This window comes from Stylophora pistillata, chromosome 13 (assembly GCF_964205215.1).
Source record: "Stylophora pistillata chromosome 13, jaStyPist1.2, whole genome shotgun sequence".
In the NCBI taxonomy this organism is placed as follows: Eukaryota; Metazoa; Cnidaria; class Anthozoa; order Scleractinia; family Pocilloporidae; genus Stylophora; species Stylophora pistillata.
Genome location: NC_142531.1, coordinates 3,381,606 through 3,402,500, shown reverse-complemented (window position 1 = coordinate 3,402,500; position 20,895 = coordinate 3,381,606). Strand labels below are relative to the sequence as shown.

The 20,895-nt window shown below is 38.5% G+C and overlaps 2 protein-coding genes and 1 pseudogene across 6 annotated transcripts; 2 read left to right on the top strand and 1 right to left on the bottom strand.

The window, feature by feature from the left end:
* The first annotated feature begins 660 nt into the window (after positions 1-660).
* On the top strand, positions 661-5,707 carry LOC148717292 (uncharacterized; annotated as a pseudogene). The gene is made up of 4 exons (XR_015994478.1): positions 661-782; positions 1,497-1,831; positions 2,898-2,934; positions 3,021-5,707. The product of XR_015994478.1 is annotated as an uncharacterized LOC148717292 (transcript).
* Positions 5,708-6,898: 1,191 nt separating this feature from the next.
* On the top strand, positions 6,899-10,563 carry LOC148717291 (uncharacterized). The gene is made up of 4 exons (XM_088742621.1): positions 6,899-7,190; positions 7,901-8,235; positions 8,417-8,459; positions 8,694-10,563. Exons 2-4 carry the CDS (start codon positions 7,909-7,911, stop codon positions 9,533-9,535), a joined length of 1,212 nt encoding a protein of 403 aa, XP_088598747.1. The 5' UTR covers positions 6,899-7,190; positions 7,901-7,908; the 3' UTR covers positions 9,536-10,563.
* Positions 10,564-11,232: 669 nt separating this feature from the next.
* On the bottom strand, positions 11,233-20,881 carry LOC111331288 (uncharacterized). 4 transcript variants are annotated; one of them, XM_088742620.1, is made up of 16 exons: positions 20,117-20,734; positions 18,975-19,051; positions 18,520-18,592; positions 17,780-17,875; positions 17,205-17,346; positions 16,898-17,035; positions 16,193-16,302; positions 15,549-15,644; positions 15,215-15,298; positions 14,613-14,668; positions 14,304-14,374; positions 14,085-14,190; positions 13,293-13,395; positions 12,390-12,469; positions 11,884-11,958; positions 11,233-11,549 (listed from the first exon to the last, which is right to left on the bottom strand). In XM_088742620.1, exons 4-16 carry the CDS (start codon positions 17,835-17,837, stop codon positions 11,466-11,468), a joined length of 1,203 nt encoding a protein of 400 aa, XP_088598746.1. In that variant the 5' UTR covers positions 17,838-17,875; positions 18,520-18,592; positions 18,975-19,051; positions 20,117-20,734; the 3' UTR covers positions 11,233-11,465. The 4 variants fall into 4 exon arrangements, with proteins under 4 accessions (XP_088598746.1, XP_088598742.1, XP_088598744.1 ...); XM_088742616.1 differs by lacking the exons at positions 17,780-17,875; positions 20,117-20,734 and adding an exon at positions 20,741-20,881; XM_088742618.1 differs by lacking the exon at positions 17,780-17,875 and having other exon boundaries at positions 18,520-18,642.
* Between the last annotated feature and the right edge of the window lie 14 nt (positions 20,882-20,895).

Genomic DNA, 20,895 nt, shown 5'->3' with positions numbered 1-20,895 from the left:
CAAATAAGTGCTTTTTCCATCTTAACATCAAACCCTTTAAAGTAAACAAATCAGTCATATTCTTTCTAATTAGCTTAAAATGTCTCTTTATGACAGAACTAACACATGATAAAGAGGCTAATAGCCCCAAGCCCTTTGAATAAATTTAATTCTGTTGTTTATTTTTGTTACTAAGTATTATTAAAAGTGTGACGAGTTTTGTAGTTTCCTAAGAGATTGCGCCTAAAAATTTTTTTTGTAAGCAAGACTCGAAAACGTTTAAGAAATTATATTCCCGGGCGCTAAACACTCAGCTGCTTCGCAAAAAGGAGAAAAAAAACCTGAGAACAGAACTGATGAATAAAAACTATCATTCATCAGCAGAACGTCATTAACGAACGTATAAATATGACAGGTAGCTAGTCATTTAATTAGCCAATACAATAGAGTCAAGAACGACCTCAAACCCAACTGAGCAATAAGCAAAATATTGTAGCAGCCTGGGCCATTAACGAGAACGGAAAAACAACTATTTGGATGCGAAATAGCAACGTTGTAGACAAGTGGGTGGGCTACCCTCTTGGTGACTTTTTAAGGTAGAACGTGTAGAGAGCAGTTTCTTTTTATGTGTATTCAAAAAGGTGTAAGTTATGTACTTGTCGTCACGTAGGCCAAAGTTAAAACTCATAAATATGGAGGTGTTCCCTTGTATCAACTGGCAGGTGCACAATTCAGGCATCCGTAAGTTTACAAGTGCTATTTAAAGGGTGGAAGGTAATTAGGGCTACAAAACCGAAAGCAAGGTAAGTGGTTATGAAAAACCACCCTTTCTATCTCTAGCCCTTCTTTTAGCAGATCGAAGCAATGAAGTTCAGGTATTCTAGTAAATTGCTTGCTAAGAATGACGTTTTTCTCTCGATAACAAAAGGGATTCTTAACGCTAGATTCAAATGCAATTCTTTTCACAACCGAACGAAACTGGAGCTTGATTTAGGGGCCTATTTCGATCTACATTAATACAATTCCTTGTGAAAACTCGTCTAAACCTTCCAGTATAATTTTAAAACTTTTCGACGATTTCTCGTATTACGTGGAACACAGATGACAAGGTTCCTCAATTAGGAAAATCTGTTCTATTCTTCCAAGCTATTCAGCAAGATTACCAGTTTGTTTGGAACAATTATAGGGTAGTTAGAAATTGAACAGTACGCCACAAAAACAACGAGAAACTCGACTAAAATTTCGAATAGTTTTTCCTAACTGTCTTTGAGTTGGTTTACACATGTACAGCGACAACGCTTTTTCAAGTTGTATGCAATCATTTAAACCATTACCAAATTTTTCTCCTTCCAAAAATATTGCAAAAGAGAGGTACATTTCGCGAGGTTTCATTTTCGCGAAGTTGACCGGAAGATTGCGTTAAAGGGAACTAATATAGACAAAGTCACGAGGCAAACCCAAATGCAAATTTAAGTTGAATTTGGGTTGACTACTTCGATGTCTTCAACTTTTCACAGTTGCAAAGATGAACCTCCTCATTATACTACTGACCTCCATTTCCGCAGTATTGAGTTTGTCACCAGCTCTGCAGGGCCGCTCATCTTTCATTCAAACTGTGGAAGATTATTACCTAACTGGTCATGTCATAGATCGTCAGAAGGCGACCAGTGTTTTATCCTGCGTTCATCTCTGCCTGAAAAACCGTCCACTATGTCGCTCAGTGAATTACGGGGAAAAGGAAGGAAATGTGATATGTGAACTGAACGATAAAGGAATAGGCAGTGCTGAAGATGATACTGCGTTCCTGCTACCTCTGCCTGGTTATATCTTTGCTCAGTTGTTTAATCTTACGGTTAGTAAAACTACGTTTAAGTCAGCCTATCTCTAGGTAATGGTCTGCTGAACCCAACTAATTAGGAAACTAGGGTATTAAGACTACATAATAATTTTGATATATCAACAAAGTTGAAATGGTAAATTGGCCACCGTAACGATTACAAAAGCTGACGTTTCGAGCGTTAGCCCTTCGTCGGAGCGAATAGATTGAACTCGTAATAGTTTTTTATTTTCTCCTCACATCACAGAATTTTCAGATAGCAACAGAAACTACATGAGTTGTTCTCATTCTGTTCATTTCAATTACTCACCCCACCCCTATCACAACGATACTCATCAGAACTGCTGAGGTTCGCTCATCCTTTATCAGCTCTACCGAGGGTCACGTGCTCATGGGATTCGTCATTCATAAACAGGGGACTCATGACGTTTTATCATGCGCACAACTGTGCTTGGCGCTTCCAAAATGCCTGTCGTTCAATTTTCAAAATACAAAAAATGGAGTGTGCGAGTTAAACAGAGAAACGTCTAACTTTGATATGATCATAGACAAAAATGAATTATCTCCAAAGAAAGGATATTCATTTCATCAGCTGGTGAATATCAGCGTGAGTATTATTTCTCTCATTTATGGCAAAAGTGCCGAAGTTGTTAAATAAATTATGTTTTTCGTGAGGTAGTCCTTTGATTCCTACCACCTTGTATACCCTCCCTTTCAACCCCTGAAAAATATGATGCTTTTGTTAATGCACAATCAGCGGTGTTATCCAGAGGTCAATTCAATAGCACTTTTCAATTGTTATTTACAAGTGCATCTATTGTTTTAGAGATTGAAAACAATAGCCGCAGCTGTAAATTACACTTGTAAAAGTTTTATTGAATTAAGCCCAGGTGTCAGTTTCCTGCGACAGGCCCTCTCGGTCAGTGGGTGGGAGCGAAAAACCAAAATGCGTTTAACAGCAGTCCCCAGACGGACACAGAATGTCTTACTCCACCGTAATCACCAAATGACTTGTCGACTTAACACTTTTAGATGCGCAATACCATTAAAATTGAGAAGGCTAATCTTTCATTCAATGCAGGATTCATTTGCCGATCCTACAAGTGGAAAATCAAGAGGTGAGACAAATTCTATAGTATGATATTGTGAACCTCTCTATGCAATTTAAATGAATGGTGTCTTTAATATGTATTCCTTGTTCCAGTGCACAGATACGCCTTTTCGACCTTGGAAGGCATGGAAGAAACTGGACCGACTAGTACATCCGGGTATGTGGGGACATCACTTGACGGCGAAGTCACTTTAAGCAATGGCATCCAAATTTGGAGTGTTCCCGAGACAGGAAGGTACGTCATCGAAGCATCTGGTGCATCAGGTGCCAATGGTAGAAAATGGAACCAGTCCGAGTGGAGGATTGGCGGCTTGGGAGCCAAGATGAGAGGAACTCTTACACTTGCAGAAGGAACCAAACTTAAGATACTTGTAGGCCAAGAGGGTCACCATGGTGCAGACTTCGGTGATGGGCCGGGGGGTGGGGGTGGCGGCACTTTTGTGACCCTCCTAGATGACACTCCACTAATTATTGCTGGTGGGGGAGGGGGTGGAGGGACACCAGGAAAGCAATTTGAAGACGGTGATCCCGGTCAGGCGACGGAGAACGGCACCAGATGTGGTGGGACGGGAGGGAATGGTGGGAAGCCTTGCAACGCCATGCAACACGGGGAATGTAGACTTCAATATCTTATCAGGAGGGGGATCAGGGCTCAAAGGCAACGGGGGAGGCGGAGGTGGGCCAAGGATAACCAGTTCGTTGAGTTTCATTAACGGTGGAGCTGGGGGCATATGTCCAGCATCCAAGGGAGGATTCGGTGGTGGAAGCTTCGGCTTTGTGGCTGGTGGGGGAGGGGGTGGGTATTCCGGTGGGGGAGTTGTGGGTACTACATCAGGTGGTGTGGCAGGGGGAGGGGGTTCGTTTAATAACGGTACAAATCAACACAACAAGGCAGGTGTTAACAAAGGGGATGGAAAGGTGATTATCACATTAAAGAACTAACTGAACTAATAAAATTACCGAATAGGTGCTAACAGTCTATATAGCACCTTTAATCTCTAGGTTAAAAATCTTGTAAATGAACCTCATAACATAGGACAGGCCTCTTGAGACTACATTCTCGGATACTTTAACTCTTAAATTATAATTCACAATGTTCATTTATACTTGTTACTTATTTAGCCGTGAATTCGTTCAGAGCGTTAGTTTTCAAATCGAAGATATAACCTAAAGATGTAACCCTACTAAGTTGGTCAAGGTGACGTGTAATTACAGGAGGGTGAGTGCACTGAGTGTACTGAGTGTGGCTGAACGGGTATTTTGTCAACAGTAATAACTCAGTATTAACGGACGGAAATAGGAAGTGACTATCTAGAATAAAGATAAGTTTTCGAGGTCAGTGTCTGCTGAACAGTATGCGATTTTAGGTTTCACCTGGAAAAATATATTCGAGTTCGTTACTAATGGTATGAATACTATCGTGGTTACAAAAATTAAACAAACGAAACAAAAGATAAAACAGACCAAAAACAGCAAAAACGAGCGACACCATTCATCTTAAGTAACCTCTAAAATTACGTACTCAAATGAATCAGCCGTTAGACCCCGCCTAACTTGTCATGAGAATTTTCCTCACCCTTCTGTATACCACAGCCTAATAAACTCCATAATCGCTGCTACAACTCTGGCCTCAAAAAAGAAAAAAAAAAAAATACTCTTTTCAGGATGAGCATCCTTGTTTAGTGCATTTAATCTAGAAATTGCCTCCTTGGCTTTTTTTTCTTGTTTTTAATCGCCAAAAAGCTAATAAGGGCAAATTTTGTTTGCTCTTTCAGTTGATTACCGAAAATAATAATTCAGCGGCGTGTTTTCATCTCATGGTGTACCCAGCTTTGCGATCAGTACAATCCCTTTGAAAATCATCGCAATTCAGGTTTGGAACAATATAAAAATGACAGGTATCTGCCACCTCAAAATGAATAAATTTACCTCTACAAACATTTTCGGCAAGAGAAATGTTTTCGGGGAAGTCAGTGTTTCTAAGTTACAGACTGAGTGTCGGGTTCTTTCATGTTTTAAAACAATGCAACCCACTTTAGATAGAATTGCGGGATGACAAAAAGTAAAACCAATCATGCATGTTTTTTCTATTCGGATATTCCTGTTTCGAGTAATAAATTGAAACTTCTGCGTCAAAATCAAAAGGAGCGTTTGAACTAAAGAACTAAAATCATTAGCCTTGTATGCACACTCAAATTTAATTGTTTTTAGGGGGATATTAAGTCAGTAATCATTACCTAGTGTTAGCAACACTAATACCTTGTATAACAGGAAACAACATCTGGTTACTCCTAAAAGGGACAAAAAGAAAAGGAATAATACTTGGACTTGAGCTGCATACTACTAGTCAATTAAGCTTCTAAACAGCAAATTGTTTTGACCAGAAACATTAACCCTCCCAAGGTCTAGGTTAAATGCATCACTTTTGACTTGAGTTTTCATACTTCATTTGCCCTGACTTGGATTCTTTTTGTTCTCCTCTCCGACGATGGTTTTCATGGTATGTATTTTGGCCTATGAATTAGAACACCTACAAATAATGACTTCTACATAATTATTACCATCGCTTAAAGGTACATGTACTGTATTTGTTAATTTAGATGGCTTGGTATGGGAACAACTCCTTGTAATGATTAATACGTCAAAAATATTGTGTCAGCAATGCAAGTATGTGTGGCCCACGTTGAGATGAAATTATTATAATTGTAATAATTGTTAATTACGCAATAAAATGGTGTGTGAAAGTGTATAAGATTGGAAAATCTATTTTGATGGTGAATAGTGGGGTTCTTGATGAGATGGCGGATTTCCTCTGCTAAGAATTCGAGAGTATCCGTGCTGTAAAACCGTGTGGTTGAGTATGAAGATTAAAACTGGAACTCAGTGAAAGTATTTTATGAGGTTAAACCGGAGTTTGCAAAGTTTGAGTCCTAGAACTCCAAGACCACCAGGTCAAGTCTAATGACTTCGTTCCAAACTTTCTTCTGGCAGTTGCATTTATCCAATAGAAAGCTTTCTTAACGCAAATCTTTCAATTTTTGTGGTGTTTATTTTGCTTTTAAAAGTGGTGTAGTGAGCTGTAAGCTCTTTTAATTCAGTCAAATACGAAAAATTTACATTTTGAAGTCGCAATGATTCGAGAACTCCAAGACGGGGTCAAGTCTAATGGTTTCGTTCCAAACTTTCTTCTCACAGTTACAATTACCCAATAGAAAGCTATCTTAACGCAAATCTTTCAATTTTCGTGGTGTTAATTTTTCTTTTAAAAGTGGAGTAGTGAGCTGTAAGCTCTTTTAATTCAGTCAAATACGAAAAATTTACTTAGAATTAAATAATTACCCTCAGTAGATGGATCAACGATTCTGTCAAAACGCTAATTAAATTTCAGCCCAGCCAGCTTTGGTACATTTACAGATTATGACAGCTGCCTCGCTTGTACGAAGATTTAATTACCAATACCAGGTGATGTTCGCTTCTTGTAAACAAATAAGTGCTTTTTCCATCTTAACATTAAACCCTTTAAAAGTAAACAAATCAGTCATATTCTTTCTAATTAGCTTAAAATTCATTTTCGATAGAACTAACACATGATAAAGAGGCTAATAGCCCCAATCCCTATGAATAAATTTAATTCTGTCGTTTATTTTTGTTACTACGTATTATTAAAAGTAGGACGAGTTTTGTAGTTTGTTAAGAGATTGTGCTTAAAGATTTTTTTATAAGGAAGACTCGAAAACGTTTAAGATATTATATTCCCAGGCGTTAAACACTCAGCTGCTTCGCAAAAAGGAGAAAAAAACCCTGAGAACAGAACTGATGAATAAAAACTATCATTCATCGGCAGAACGTCATTAACGAACGTATAAATATGACAGATAGCCAGTCATTTAATTAGCCAATACAATAGAGTCAAGAACGACCTCAAACCCAACTGAGCAATAAGCAAAATATTATAGCGGCCTGGACCATTAACGAGAACGGAAAAACAACTATTTGGATGCGAAATAGCCACGTTGTAGACAAGTGGGTGGGCTACCCTCTCTGTGACTTTTTAAGGTAGAACGTGTAGAAAGTAGTTTCTTTCGATGTTTACTCAAAAAGGTGTAAGCTATGTACTTGTCGTCACGTATGCCACAGTTAAAACTCATAAATATGGAGGTGTTCCCTTGTATCAACTGGCAGGTGCACAATTCAGGCATCCTTGGGTTTACAAGTGCTATTTAAAGGGTGGAAGGTAATTTGGGCTACAAAACCGAAAGCAAGGTAAATGGTTATGAAAAACCACCCTTTCTATCTCTAGCCCTTCTTTTAGTAGATCGAAGCAATGAAGTTCAGGTATTCTAGTAAGTTGCTTGCCAAAGAATGACGTTTTTATCTCGATAACAAAAGGGATTCTTAACGCTAAATTCAAATGCAATTCTTTTCACAACTGAACGAAACTGGAGCTTGATTTAGGCGCCTATTTCAATCTACATTAATACAATTCCTTGTGAAAACTCGTCCAAACCTTTCAGTATAAATTTAAAACTTTTCGACGATTTTTCATATTACGTGGAACACAGATGACAAGGTTCCTCAATTAGGAAAATCTGTTCTATTCTTCCAAGCTATTCAGCAAGATTTACCAGTTTGTTAAGAACAATCATAGGGTAGGTAGAAATCGAACTGAACGTCACAAAAACAACGTGGAACTCGACTAAAATTTCAAATAGTTTTTCCTAACTGTCTTTGAGTTGGTTTACACATGTACAGCGCTGTTTCAAGTTGTATGCAGTCATTTAAACCATTGCCAAATTTTTCGCCTTCCAAAAATATCGCAGAAGAGAAGTACATTTCGCGAGGTTTCATTTTCGCGAAGTTGACCAAAAGATTGCGTTAAAGGGAACTAATATAAACAAAGTCACGAGGCAAACCCAAATTCAAATTTAAGTTGAATTTGGGTTGACTACTTCGATGACTTCAACTTTTCACAGGTGCAAAGATGAACGTCTTCGTTATACTACTGACCTCCATTTCCGGAGTATTGAGTTTGTTACCAGTTCTACAGGGTCGCTCATCTTTCATTCAAATTGTGGAAGATTATTACCTAACTGGTCATGTCATAGATCGCCTGGAGGCGACCAGTGTCTTATCTTGCGCCCATCTCTGCCTGAAAAGCCATCTGTCATGCCGCTCAGTAAATTACGGGGAAAAAGGAAATATGATTTGTGAACTGAATGATAAAGGAACAGGCGGTGCCGAAGCTAATGAACCATCCCTTGTGCCTATGCGTGGATATATCTTTGGTCAGATGCTTAGTGATCTCACGGTTAGTAAAGCTTAATTAAAGTTAAGGCAAACTCTGACTCGGATACGTTGCCTTCAGCCAGACAAAAATAGAAGCCATCACGTTAGAAGCTATGGAGAGTGGTTCCAGAGTTTTTAAGCTTTAACATACGGTATAATTAAAAAAAGAGAGTGAGTTTAAGCTCGAGTTCCTTTCTTTTCAGGATAGAAAAATGAATGAATCTTCTGGGGAGACAGCAAGCACAGGTAAATGTCAGCACTAAGATTATGAGGTAGCTCAGTCAGGCAGGTAGCCTTGAAAGTTTAATTCCAATTTGCGGACATCTTCCTCAACAATCATTTCCACTGACAGAGGACAAATTGTCCTCGAGTGCGGCAAACTTCTGTCCATTTTGACAAATGTAATTACATGAGATGACTTTTGCGCATTGGAATTTCATAAGCATTAGCTAGCCTTAAATATGAGATTAAAATTTTCAGGCAAAACCTTTGTTTTCTCAACACTGGGAGCCAGAGGAGCAACTGGACCGACTAGCACATCTGGATACGTAGGAACACAATTGGAAGGCAAAGTCACTTTAAATGTTGGCATTCAAATTTGGAGTGTTCCCGAGACGGGAAGCTACGTTATCCAAGCATCTGGTGCCTCAGGCGCTAATGGAACGCATGACGGGGTTAAAAATTCATGGAGGATCGGTGGTTTAGGAGCCAGAATGATAGGAACCTTTCAGCTACAAAATGGAAACCAGCTGAAAATACTAGTGGGTCAGGAGGGTAATCGCACTACGGACCCTAAGACTATTGATAGGCCAGGGGGTGGGGGTGGGGGCAGTTTCGTGACTTTCTCGAATAATACCCCACTAATAATTGCTGGTGGAGGTGGAGGTGGGGGAATACCGTCGCAAAAATTTGAAAACGGTGACCCGGGTCAGTCAACAGAGGATGGCACCAGGTGTGGAGGAGCTAGGGGGTATGGCGGAAATCCCTGTGATGCTAACACAGGACTGGTTAGTCTCCGTGTCCCTGGGGGAGGGGGAGCTGGACTGTTAGGGAACGGAGGAGGTAAACCGGGCTTCGCAATAAGTTTTATCCACGGTGGAAATGGAGGAATAAGCCCGGGTTCCAATGGGGGATTTGGTGGGGGAGGTTATGCTTTAAAGGCTGGTGGTGGAGGGGGCGGGTACTCCGGTGGGGGAGTTTCAAGTATCCCCGATAATGGGGTGGCAGGGGGAGGGGGTTCGTATAATAATGGCAAAAATCAACAGAACATGGCAGGTGTTAACAAAGGCGATGGTAAAGTGATCATCACTTTACGGAATTGATGTAAAACTGCGATTTTGATAAGCGCTGGGTATGCGGTAAACTTTGTGTAATTTTAGATTGATCACGACACTTAGCTTTGAAAATTTGGATCGTTTAGCCGTTAGAAGTATCATTCCAACCTGATAAGCGAACGGGCTTCGCGCTTCTACGCTCTCATCATTGTGGCGAGAGGCCATCGATTCTCGCAAGACTGGGGGTTCCCGCTGGTTATTAAGGTACAGGGGGCCAGTAGATGAAAATGTATCACTCATTTGCTTCCTTTGCTGTCGTGTGTAATGCAGCAAAGTTTTATGTTCTCATTATGAATTTGAACAATTCGGTATTTTCTTTTTTCTTGGCCGATAACAGCTGAACTGGTAGTACGCAATATCTCATAATGTTTATGAAACTCTTATTATAAAAATTACAACTGTAATGATAGTAACAATAATATAATAAGTATATATATAATATTATATAAATAACGATAACAATAATAATGATAAATAATAATATTAGTAATATATGTACACGAAAGCAAGCTCCAAATAGCTGATTTTCATACATTTTTCAGCTCCAATATTAGTCACCAATTAAGCTAAGCAGTTTATTAGTCACCAATATCATTGATATTAGTGACCAATTAAGCTAAGCAATTTCAGAGTGGTGAGGAGCTCATTTAGAAAGTGAATAACCGTTTCTCACCTCTCAGAACGTAATCATACGTCTGACTTCTTCGTGAATACCTTTTCTGTGATCCATTTAAATGCAGTTTTGATGATTCGTTGCTTTTATTTGGAAAAGACAGCACCTTCTCTGTCCAGGCGCCATTTTGTTTCTCATTTCGCGGTATAAAGTTAGTCAGCGGGCGATACGTAAATGTGGTGTAACAGGACACGCTGAATAATGAAATGCTACATCAGAGGGTGTGGTCATCAACCCGGGCTCATGTGTTTTGGGTCTAAAATTTTGCGAAATTAGCGGAAAATAATGAGGGCTGACTTTTAAAACCGAGGAACTTTGTTTTCGTGCAAGGCATTTTCCTATTTCTAGAGGTTTTAAGGAGAAAATAAGTTATGGAAAATTTTTAGGGGTATACCAAGTTTTTTGAGGTTGTTCTGTAAAAGAAAGCGGTAAGGAAAACGACGCCTCGAAAAAACAGAATAGGAAATCAACCCTACAAACTACTCAAAAATCCGTTTTCCGCGGCAAAACCTAGCGCATGCGCATATGTTATTCAGCTCAGTTGTGTAACAGAGTCATAAATCGGAACGTCACAGCGGTCGAACGTCTGCAAATGAGCGAACGTGATAGTTACAAGTAGTCTTGAGAGGAGCTTTTTTGAGAAAGTCACAGCTAATTTGTCTAAAAGGAGGTAATTACAAATAACCACACGAATCAGTTAGTCACGGTGTTTTAAAACCTTATAACTTTTGTAAAGCTCAATAGGATACCCATAATTTAAGAAACAGCGTTGTTTTATATAAGTTTTGAGTTCTCCCTTTCCCAATTTATGTTTCTTTTAAGAAATTTCTCTGATCATTTCAATTTTTCTCGCGCATATTTCGCGTGTCAACAGTCGTTTGTTATGTTTTCCTTTGAAATTGACGCGGAAAATTGACCCGCCACCCATTGAAGCACTTGAGCATGCTTGATCGGTGTCTGACCGCTGTGTTAATCCGAACCGACAGCTAAAGGTAGGATGTTGACCAGTCGATACGATAAAAAATGCTGACGGAATTTATTTAAAATAAACTACCAGATTGCGTTTGAACATCATTTGACCCGGTTACTGTTTCACCAAGCACTAATTCACCAATTCATTTTGCGCCTGCATAAATTAAGTATTCATGCTTTGAGGTGTTAATCACACCTTTTCACGAAATAAAATTTTTTCACTATTAATGCTTCTTCAGTCTTCAAGGAGCAGAGCTTTCCTTGCTGATCCATCTATACAAAAAAATTGACAATCGCTTCATATTTTTCCTGTTTTCCTGATATCATCTTTGGTTCTCCGTGCTCCAGAATGTAATCCTAAAAATGTAGACAAACCAAGGAGCAAGTTATCAAGATATAAATGAACATCAACAATAAAAAAACATAATAGAAAAATCCTACCCTAGTTTGCAATTCCCACTAACACCCCCCAAGTGCACTTTTTACTCGTTCCTGGCATCACCAATTCAACATGGCGGTTTGACTATTCACTCGGAATATTAAGCACTCCCTTCCCCTCCTTCCCTCCCCTCCCCATATGAAAAAACCAGGCTAGCAGTCTACATGCACTGAAATTGCTTACAATTTCTCTCCTATGAGGTTGAGGTTTTTCCTTGGTCTAGAAATAAACATAGCTTTACTTTGTGTTTACCTCAAGCTCTTCCAAGGAAGTTGTTCCCTTCTCAATTTTTGCTCCAATTCCTTTATCAAAACTACTGTAACGCTCCTACACAAACAAACAAAAAAAAAAACACAAAAACAAAAAAGACAAGAAAGGCTACAGATAACGAGGCCAAGGTAAAGATAAACATTTCACCAGAAGTTTGGATTCCGAATCATAGGCTAAGCTTAACCAATATATCAACCGGAAAGGAATGGGAAGGGGACTGGGTTTCTCAGTTGGTTGGTTGGTAACGTTAGGTGGGGTAAGAAGGGAAGACTTTTTACCGTTGAAAAAACAAACAGGCTAATAAATAATTAACAGAAACACAAAAGAAAATTAAAGAAAATTCATTATTGGGCAGAACCTCCTCCTCTCCCACCATTCGCGCTATTGAGCTTTGGCAAAAAGAATCCAAGAGGAATGAGATATCAAAAACAAGCGAAAACACATAATATAATCAAGGCATTACACTAGGAAAGACATCATCAACTGACCTTAACTAATGCATCCAAGGTTCCGTCTTCTATGAGTTTGGCAGCATTCTTAAGACCACGAGCAAATGAATCCATGGCACCTGAGATGATGTAAGAATTTGATTTGTGGAAGAAATGACGTGCTAAGGTCTGGAAAAAATTGGATGGGGGAGATGGATATAGGAATCCAGGGGATTATTCTGTTAATATCGAATAATAAAGACTAAATAGAATCTGAAAATCCTGGACCCGAGAGCTATAGATTTCAACATCATGAATGAAAGAAAGGGAAAGATACCGAAGAAGATCATAAAAAAAAATAAAATTTGAACACAAAAAATGCTACACTCAACCCTGGAGTACATGGAACTGTTTCGTTCTTCAGTTGACACTAGCTGCGATCTATTCTGAATTCAGCCACGTTGTAATAGATGATAACTTTCCTTTAACTTGATAATACACCTCACTGACTTTATATTCAACGAATAGAAATATATTGGCCTCCAGATTACATGTCTGATATCAACCCCAGCAGACGTGTAATAAATGTCTGATATCAACTCCAGCAGACGTGTAATAAATGTCTGATATCAACCCCAGCAGACGTGTAATAAATGTCTGATATCAACCCCAGCAGACGTGTAATAAATGTCTGATATCAACCCCAGCAGACATCTACAGTGAGCCCTCGGAACTGTTTTAGTATAGCTGTACCAACAACCAAACCAATCGCGACTTGGTCATTCCTGTTCTCGGAGACCTTCAAACAGTTTGCTTGTTGCTGATTTGAAAGTGGCTCGCCATTGGCTCGCTTAGATATTTTTTTCTTTGTCCTGAGATCCTTTGTGAAAACTCAGGCGTCGGTTTTACGACATTCAATCACTGCCATTCCCAACTTTCACTTCCTATAAACCGCACACTTACCAATATGAGCAATGAACATATCTTCAAGGTCGGTGGATTCACGGCGTATTTTGCAATCAAAGTTCAGTCCGCCAGGTGCCAGACCGCCTTGTTCAATTATGGCCTACAAAAGATTAGTAATCAGACCTTGATGTAAGTCTTGAGGGAAATAGGAGCGAAATACTTGTGGTCTCAAATACGAGAGGTCTTAAATTATGGACAAGAGGCACGTGGCTACAGGTCATAGTGAGGCATTTACCGGCAGAACTTATCCAAATAAATTATCAACTCTGTACCCAACTTATCATTTAAATCTTGTGGTCGAATCAAAATGATGATGGAAAAAGCACTTTGTTTTAAACTTAAAGAGAACGATCCGCGATTTAAATCTTCCACTCTTTTCAACATATCAAATGAAAGAATGTTAACGTTCCCAAGACGTTTTGCGCGAACACGTTTGTGCTCATTTCCCCCACAGCACGAACGTCTGTCTTCATTAGTTTTCTTTAACCCCTAATAATGATAAGCATCTAAATTCTCCTTACAGTATCACACCCAAATCAGACATTGAGATCATGAGAATAAAGAAAATGATCGCGATCTCAAAAAGCTCTTGGTTGTGAGACAAATTCGCCGTGTAGGCACCATAGCAAACGTATAGAGAACAGTATAGAAAATGTGCGTACTAATTTTAGAGGGCTAAGCGCTTTTAAAAACTTGGTTAGGGTTTCTCTCCAACATTATTCGCCCTCAAGTCAGAAAAAAAAATTGATGGGTCTACATTGCCTCGCGTCAAAAAGAAATAGAACAAACCTTCATCACAAGAGTGCAGTTTTTTATGTCCATAGGGAACTGATCGGTGTCCCAACCGAGATCTGGCGACCCAGTGTTTGAATCAATGGATCCAAGAAAACCAAACCTGAACAAAGAAAACAATTAGCAGGGCAAGCAAGAGCACCTATGATGAAAACTCGAGGTACACCCGTACGATCCCACCTTTAAATATCTAAAACACAGACAGCTAAAACTTACTTGGAGGTCACTACAACATCATGTTCATAGCTGTGACCAGCTAAAGTGGTGTGGTTAGGTTCAATGTTCAGCTGCAGAATGAACGTTTATACTTCAGTCAGTATGGAGTAACTAGCTGGGAAATTCAACAATATTTTTCTTATGAATACGAGATCGTCTGTGGTTTTTACTAAATGCCCCAGTGTTACTTACATCATGTGCCAATACAACAATTCCCTTTTGATCTTCTCTTCTCTAGTATAACAGATAGATACCGTTGGAAGAAGAGAATTTAAAGGAGACAGGTTACACTCCTTGACATAAACTGACCTTAAAATCATTCTCCAGTCCATACGTCTTTAGAAATGCAATCACTGTCTGAGCATCTATCCAGTGGAATAAGGATCAATAAAGCTTCCACAATGTTCTTCTTTCAAGTTTACAAGTAAAAACAAAACTATGCATGGCTGGTAATCACTTGTAGAAAATGTGAAGTTGAATAAGTGGCAATTTCAGAAATGGATAGCAATTTTTCAATTATTTACGAATTACCCAGTAAAGAATGATAATTCACTGTGATCAGCTGGTTTTCAACAGTTAGGAGAGGCACAGATCTCCACCATTAACTTAAAGATGATTCATTATGATCTTCATTATAACACACACATGAGGATCAAAGAGGCCACCACAGAAACACTCAAATAACACTCAGAGGCACAATGAAATAGAAGAGCCAGAGGCATGGATGCCAACAAGGATACAAACAATCATAGGAAGCAGCAGGGCAAAACTGTGAGAGTAAATATTAGCTGGTAACAGTTGAAAACCAACCAATCAGAGTGGAGCATCACACTTTCACATGTCTTTGATATTACAAACGAGCAGTCTGTAGGTACTAGCTAATGCATGTTGTACATAAGGTATTTCCCTACCATAATCATACTGATGTTTGGTTGGCTCTTTAGGCTTGGGTTCAATAAGTAACTGGCCTTTAAATTCTATCTTCGTCTTGTAGTCTGAAAACATGGAAAATGCCAAAAACAGTTATTAACAATGGTCATAAACTAGTGCCTGAAAAAGGAAGGGAAAAATAGAAGTGGTAGTCATATGATAAAACACTTATTGACTGAAATACATCCATTCAGACAGGAAAAATATTTGGCTTTTGGTCACGACATTTGGATATCGCTGCATTACTGATACTTGTATCATAATGCCAATTTTCTTTTCCAATATTTCAAAGTATCATCTACTATTCATATTTACCAACAACCATCTGAAAGAAGGAACCCATGTGATCAAGCTCTCGTCTGACATCAGTGTTAAGTAATGTGTGATATCCCTCACGTCCACCCCAGAACACTGCGACAAAGTCATCATAATTAACATTCTATGAAGCATGATTACCGAATATTTTTAAGGTAAATCCTATCTCAGTCTCTGCTGCAGGAAGTGACTGAGAGTATTTCCTTTTCCTGGATGGAATGCTAGTTCATTACTGACTCTTCAATAAGTACCCCTGACAGTTTGCTGGGAACAATTTAGACTCCAAGATAGAGAAAGGCTCCGTGGGTGTGGTGTCTTTCAAAGCACAGGTTTCCACCCTGAACTCTCATACTACAGTACTAACCTCCATTTCACAAACAAAATAACTAGTAGTAGTTCAGTTCATTAAGATAGTAATTATCAATACCAGTCCCTTAACAAAAACCATTCAGACACAAAACTGTCTACCAGATATCTCTAAGAATTTTTCTTATCTTTCAACCAAGCAATTGATTCTAGACTTCCCTTTCTTCTTGGAAAAAGGCCTTGAAATCAGTTAAATTTCCTTTCCTTTGAAAAATTCCAAATCCTATACAGATTTCAGCATTTAGGACTTTTTACCCTTGTTGTGTTAAGGCTCCTACCAAAATTTTCTGCTCCAAGTTTCTTAGCAATCTCCAGTCCCTTCTTTACTTGCGCAGCAGCATGGGCCAATGCATGAGCATCAGGATTAGTGGCTGCTCCATTCATATACCTGTTGATAATGACCCAATTAACCAATTAAAGAAGTAGCCACAACTCATGAATTATGTTTCACTGGCTGAGGTAAACCCAGTGCTGTATCACTGCTGGGCCATATCTCCATTTTTGACCAGAGTACATGTACTGCTACCGGATGGAATACTAGTTCATTTAAAGTTTCCACCACCTCTACAAGTTTTCTACATTTCCTGGACGGGTTAACTGAGGAGCTATAAGGGTGAAATGCCTTGTCCAAGAACAAAACACAATGACCCCATCTGGACCTAAGCCCAGGGTTGCCACAACTCTATTTGTAACCTTTATGGCTCATTTAATAAAACAAACAAATGTGCCTTAAGCACGTTAAAGAAATGTTTTACACTGATTGGGAATACAACAACCCATACCAGGACTACAACAACCCATACCAGGACTACAACATACGTTAATGAAGCAACTTCAAAATCTAAAAGCACATGGGAATAAGTCACGTGATATTACATAACAAAACAACCGGAAATGAAACAACAAAACGGAATTAAAATGCCGGGTAGCCACACTCGTAGTGTCAAAGTTTAAAAAGTGTAACACAGTAAAGTATCAAATACCTTGGGTTGGAGAAAAGATTACATGTTGCCCACAGCAGTTTAACTCCAGTCTTCTTTTGTAACTCAAGGGCAAGATCAGTGAGCTGGTCAAGGTTGGTATTTGTCTCTTTCAAGTCATCTCCTTCAGGGGCAATGTCCCTTGTCATACAATAATTAAAATTCTTACTGTCTATCATTCGACAAAACAAGGAAGAGTTATAAAAAAAAATACCATTCAGACTGTCCCTGATTGATTCCTGACATTAAATCAGACAAAAACAAACTTTTTGGTAATATAACTTTTGAGGTATTCATTGTTCCATCATACCTGTCATGGAAAGTGTAATATTTTACGCCAAGTTTCTCAAAAAACTCAAATGCTGCTCTCAGTCTTCTCTTTGCATTTTCTACACTGTTGCTTCCATCATCCCAGTGTCTTGAAATTGTTGGGAAACCAAATGGGTCAGCACCTAGTCAAATAAACATTCATTTTCACTGAAGGACATCCCCCATAATGTATTCATTTACTATTCCAGAGGGAGATTTTCATGTTTTCCTTGAAACCCTTTTAACTTCCAAAAGTGATTAAAAAGTAATATCTCTTTTGTAAGATCCATACATCACCTGGGAAACAAGTAATGAGAACACTCAAACTAGTCACAAAAAAGTTGTTATTTTGATCTGATACCAAATGATTGTAATGGATTTAAAGGAAATTGTAAAGGAAATGTGTTGCCAATTGGATCTTGGGATTTTAAGGTTTCATTAGATACAGGATGTTTCTCTTATAGGCTACAATTAACTAGCATCTTACTGGCAGTTGGGGGTTTGTTTATAAGGTTATCTTATCATTATGGATTATCATGTTTGTCTCCTGAGCAGCAAAAACAACATAATACACACTTTTATTACATCCCTCCCAACACCGATGGGCAAGATGAAGCAAATCCTGTGTTCTCATTGGCTACCTGAGCAGGGATTGCCTGCTTTGATCCCATCCTTAAAAGAATTGAATTAAAACTACATTCATAATTCTTGTACATTGTTGGTGATGGAAACATAAAAAGTGGTAGAAGATAGTCAAAACAAAGAAAACAGAAATGACTCTCATGAGTTTGTTGTGCTACAAACACAGTTGGCTTTCTTTCTTGACTCTAGAGGTAACAAGTCATTCTTAATTCTTAATAAAGCGAAATCTTTTTGCAATATAATAAATACTTTATCAACCAAGCTTTTTCGGTCAAGATGGCTGGATATTAGCCTTGTTCTTTTTTTTTTTTTCATAATTTTCATGGACCTTGACTTTGTCTTGGTCCATAAAACTGCAAAAAAAAGAACTCAGCCAATATCCAGCCATCTTAACCTAATGCTTGGTTAATAATACATATATATATATATATATATATATTTATATATTATTGTTATCCTCGTGCAATTATAAATCCATAGTTAATCCGTATGTCAGCTGATAGCTAGACAATGGAAGGTCAAGATTAAAAAAATAGTCAGCTGATATTAGGCAACTGTCCAAACATTCAGACATTGGCAGAGTCTTATGCAATACTGAAAATATTTGGGTACAAAAAACTAACCATTTATCTTGGAATGAGATCTAAAGTGTGCCATATACTTCAAAGTCCTACCTGTTCCTCTAAATGTATGCCAGAAACAGACCGAAAATCTGCACCAGTCTTCCATTGTTTTTCCCATAACTACCTGTTGATCATAGCCAATTCATGTCAATACCTCATTATATCAGCAGTTGTCTGATGTAAAGACAGTGATAGAAAAAGGAGTAAAATTTAGCATGTCATGGAATAAAATTGAAGAAAAAATTTAAAACATATTTGAGAAATTGTGACAGTTAGTGATGTCACGCAAACTCAAGATGGTGAGTATGTACTGCCGAAAGATTTTTTTCTTTTAACAGGACACATTTCTGAATTGGGACTTATTTAAGCCATCTACGAGAAATTAGATTTGAAAAAGTTAAATTTCAAACTCTAAGAAAATTTGTGATTATGGTGTGTACTGATCAAGGGTCTAACTTCAAAATTTAAATTCAGTCCGAGATTCTCCTCGAAACGTTTGACACTACCTCTTGAGCATTGTAGTGTTTGAAGCACAGATTATCTTCTGGACCTCCATCAGGCTTGTATTCAATTTTGTTTATTCCTGGAACAAAACAATGAAAGATTCCAAATTCAGATAAATAATGGTACAAAAACAGAGAAGTGTCACGCCCCGCCACCTGAGTTTATCAAACATCGCAGTAACGTGTGTTTTTTTTTTTTTGCTACTTATGTATAAAACGCAAAAGAGAAGAGAATCCGGAAAAAGTTCCATATAACCCATGGATTAATTATGTATGTGCATCATTGTTTTTCAAGACAATAACTTATTCCTAAGGGTTTAGCATATATACATTACTAATAAGTACTTACTGCTTCAATAAAAGAGAAATTGATTGAGAGTGGCTTTTCCTTCTCTATGTTTGTCTCACATTCTTCTCCCCTTTATTCCCACTAATTTCTCCTTTTTTTTTCTCTTTACCTTCTCAGCAGTCCTGCTGAGCCTTGAACCATTGCTCTTTAGTCAACGCATTATTACCAGACCATTACCAGCCTATTGCCTTAACCACTATGCTACACAAATTGGTTAGGAGATATCCTCCAAAAATTACTTTTGTTTTACCTTTCACTGAAAAAATTTTCATAACAATATGTGCATTGATATAATACCCAAAAGGTCCCCTTTGCACTAAAGAATGCAATTCTTCTTCTCTATGATTGGCCAAATACCACATAAAAAACAAAATTTATTCATCGATATCACCAAGGTCGTGCCATCGAAGGAAAGTGGGTATTCGGTGGCATTTACCGAGAGATTAAGGCCTTCTTCCTTGTTCCAGTAGAATGTAGGGACAAAGATACACTATTGCCCATCATACGTGCTCAAACATTGCCGGGGACACGCATGATGAGCGACTTATGGAGAGCTTACAATTGCCTAAATGACGAGGGCTATGATCATTGCACAGTAAACCACAGCTTAAACTTTGTTGACCCAGACACTGGTGCCCACACAAAGGGCATCGAAAAAACATGTTGGGGAATCAAGCGAGGTTTGCCCCAAACAGGAACATCCCGTAGACTTTTCGATGGCTACCTACAAGATTATATGTGGCGTCAGCACTACGGAAATGATCCCTTTGGAATCATTATCAAACATATCGCCTACCTTCATGAAGGCCAGAAAGACTAGATTAATAAAGGTTTCTTTGCATTGCCATATGCACCGGCCTTCGTGTTCTACTTTCATCACTCGGGCACGAAAAGATAATGAAAGAATCAACCAAAACCACAAGAACAGGTAAGATACAACATTTATTTCAACTTTGCATTGACAAACTTTACAGCCTGATATTATTTTCCGGCCACCCATAAACTTTCAACGCGAAACTGAACATTAAATTATATTTCAAAATTAAAAACCTCTGGAAAATGCCTTAAATTTCTCGTTTTGCAAAGCCAAAACGCGCCGAATTTACCCAGTTTCAAAAAAGACTTAGAAAAAAATCCAAATTTTAAAAACAAAGACTACTAGTCTCTGCGGAGTTCTATTGTTATCGCTATTGTTTCCATTGAACAAAGACTGAATGCATAATTATTGTAAGGGGATCTATGGAACTCTTGCCGAGAATCCTGCATATACGACTGCTTCGTGCAAGAAAAAAGGGATTGTACAACTCTTCCAGACCTGTAAATAATGGGGACCTCCCCTACCGAAAACCGGAGGGTGATAATTTTTAAAAGCAAGTTTATTAATGCTGTGTCTAAATAAACAGTAGTCCTCTAACTTTACCTGGAAAAAAATCGCCATCGCTTTCAAATGCTGCTCCGTTATTGCGTGATCGTTTGGCCTTCTTGCTGGGCGGTGCAAACGACGACATCATCAGAAGAAATATAGAATGGAGGAACCTATTTCAATGGGAAGGCTTCGCGGAAAATTACTTATCT

Coding starts and splice junctions, on each gene's coding strand:
- LOC148717291 (XM_088742621.1), top strand. CDS start 7,909: ATGAACGTCTTCGTTATACTACTGACCTCCATTTCCGGAGTATTGAGT. Junction 8,236..8,416: donor AGATGCTTAGTGATCTCACG/GTTAGTAAAGCT, acceptor CTTTCTTTTCAG/GATAGAAAAATGAATGAATC. Junction 8,460..8,693: donor TGGGGAGACAGCAAGCACAG/GTAAATGTCAGC, acceptor TAAAATTTTCAG/GCAAAACCTTTGTTTTCTCA.
- LOC111331288 (XM_088742616.1), bottom strand. CDS start 20,831: ATGATGTCGTCGTTTGCACCGCCCAGCAAGAAGGCCAAACGATCACGC. Junction 19,052..20,740: donor CGATGGCGATTTTTTTCCAG/GTAAAGTTAGAG, acceptor GTTTTGTTCCAG/GAATAAACAAAATTGAATAC. Junction 12,470..13,292: donor TATGTTCATTGCTCATATTG/GTAAGTGTGCGG, acceptor ACATCATCTCAG/GTGCCATGGATTCATTTGCT.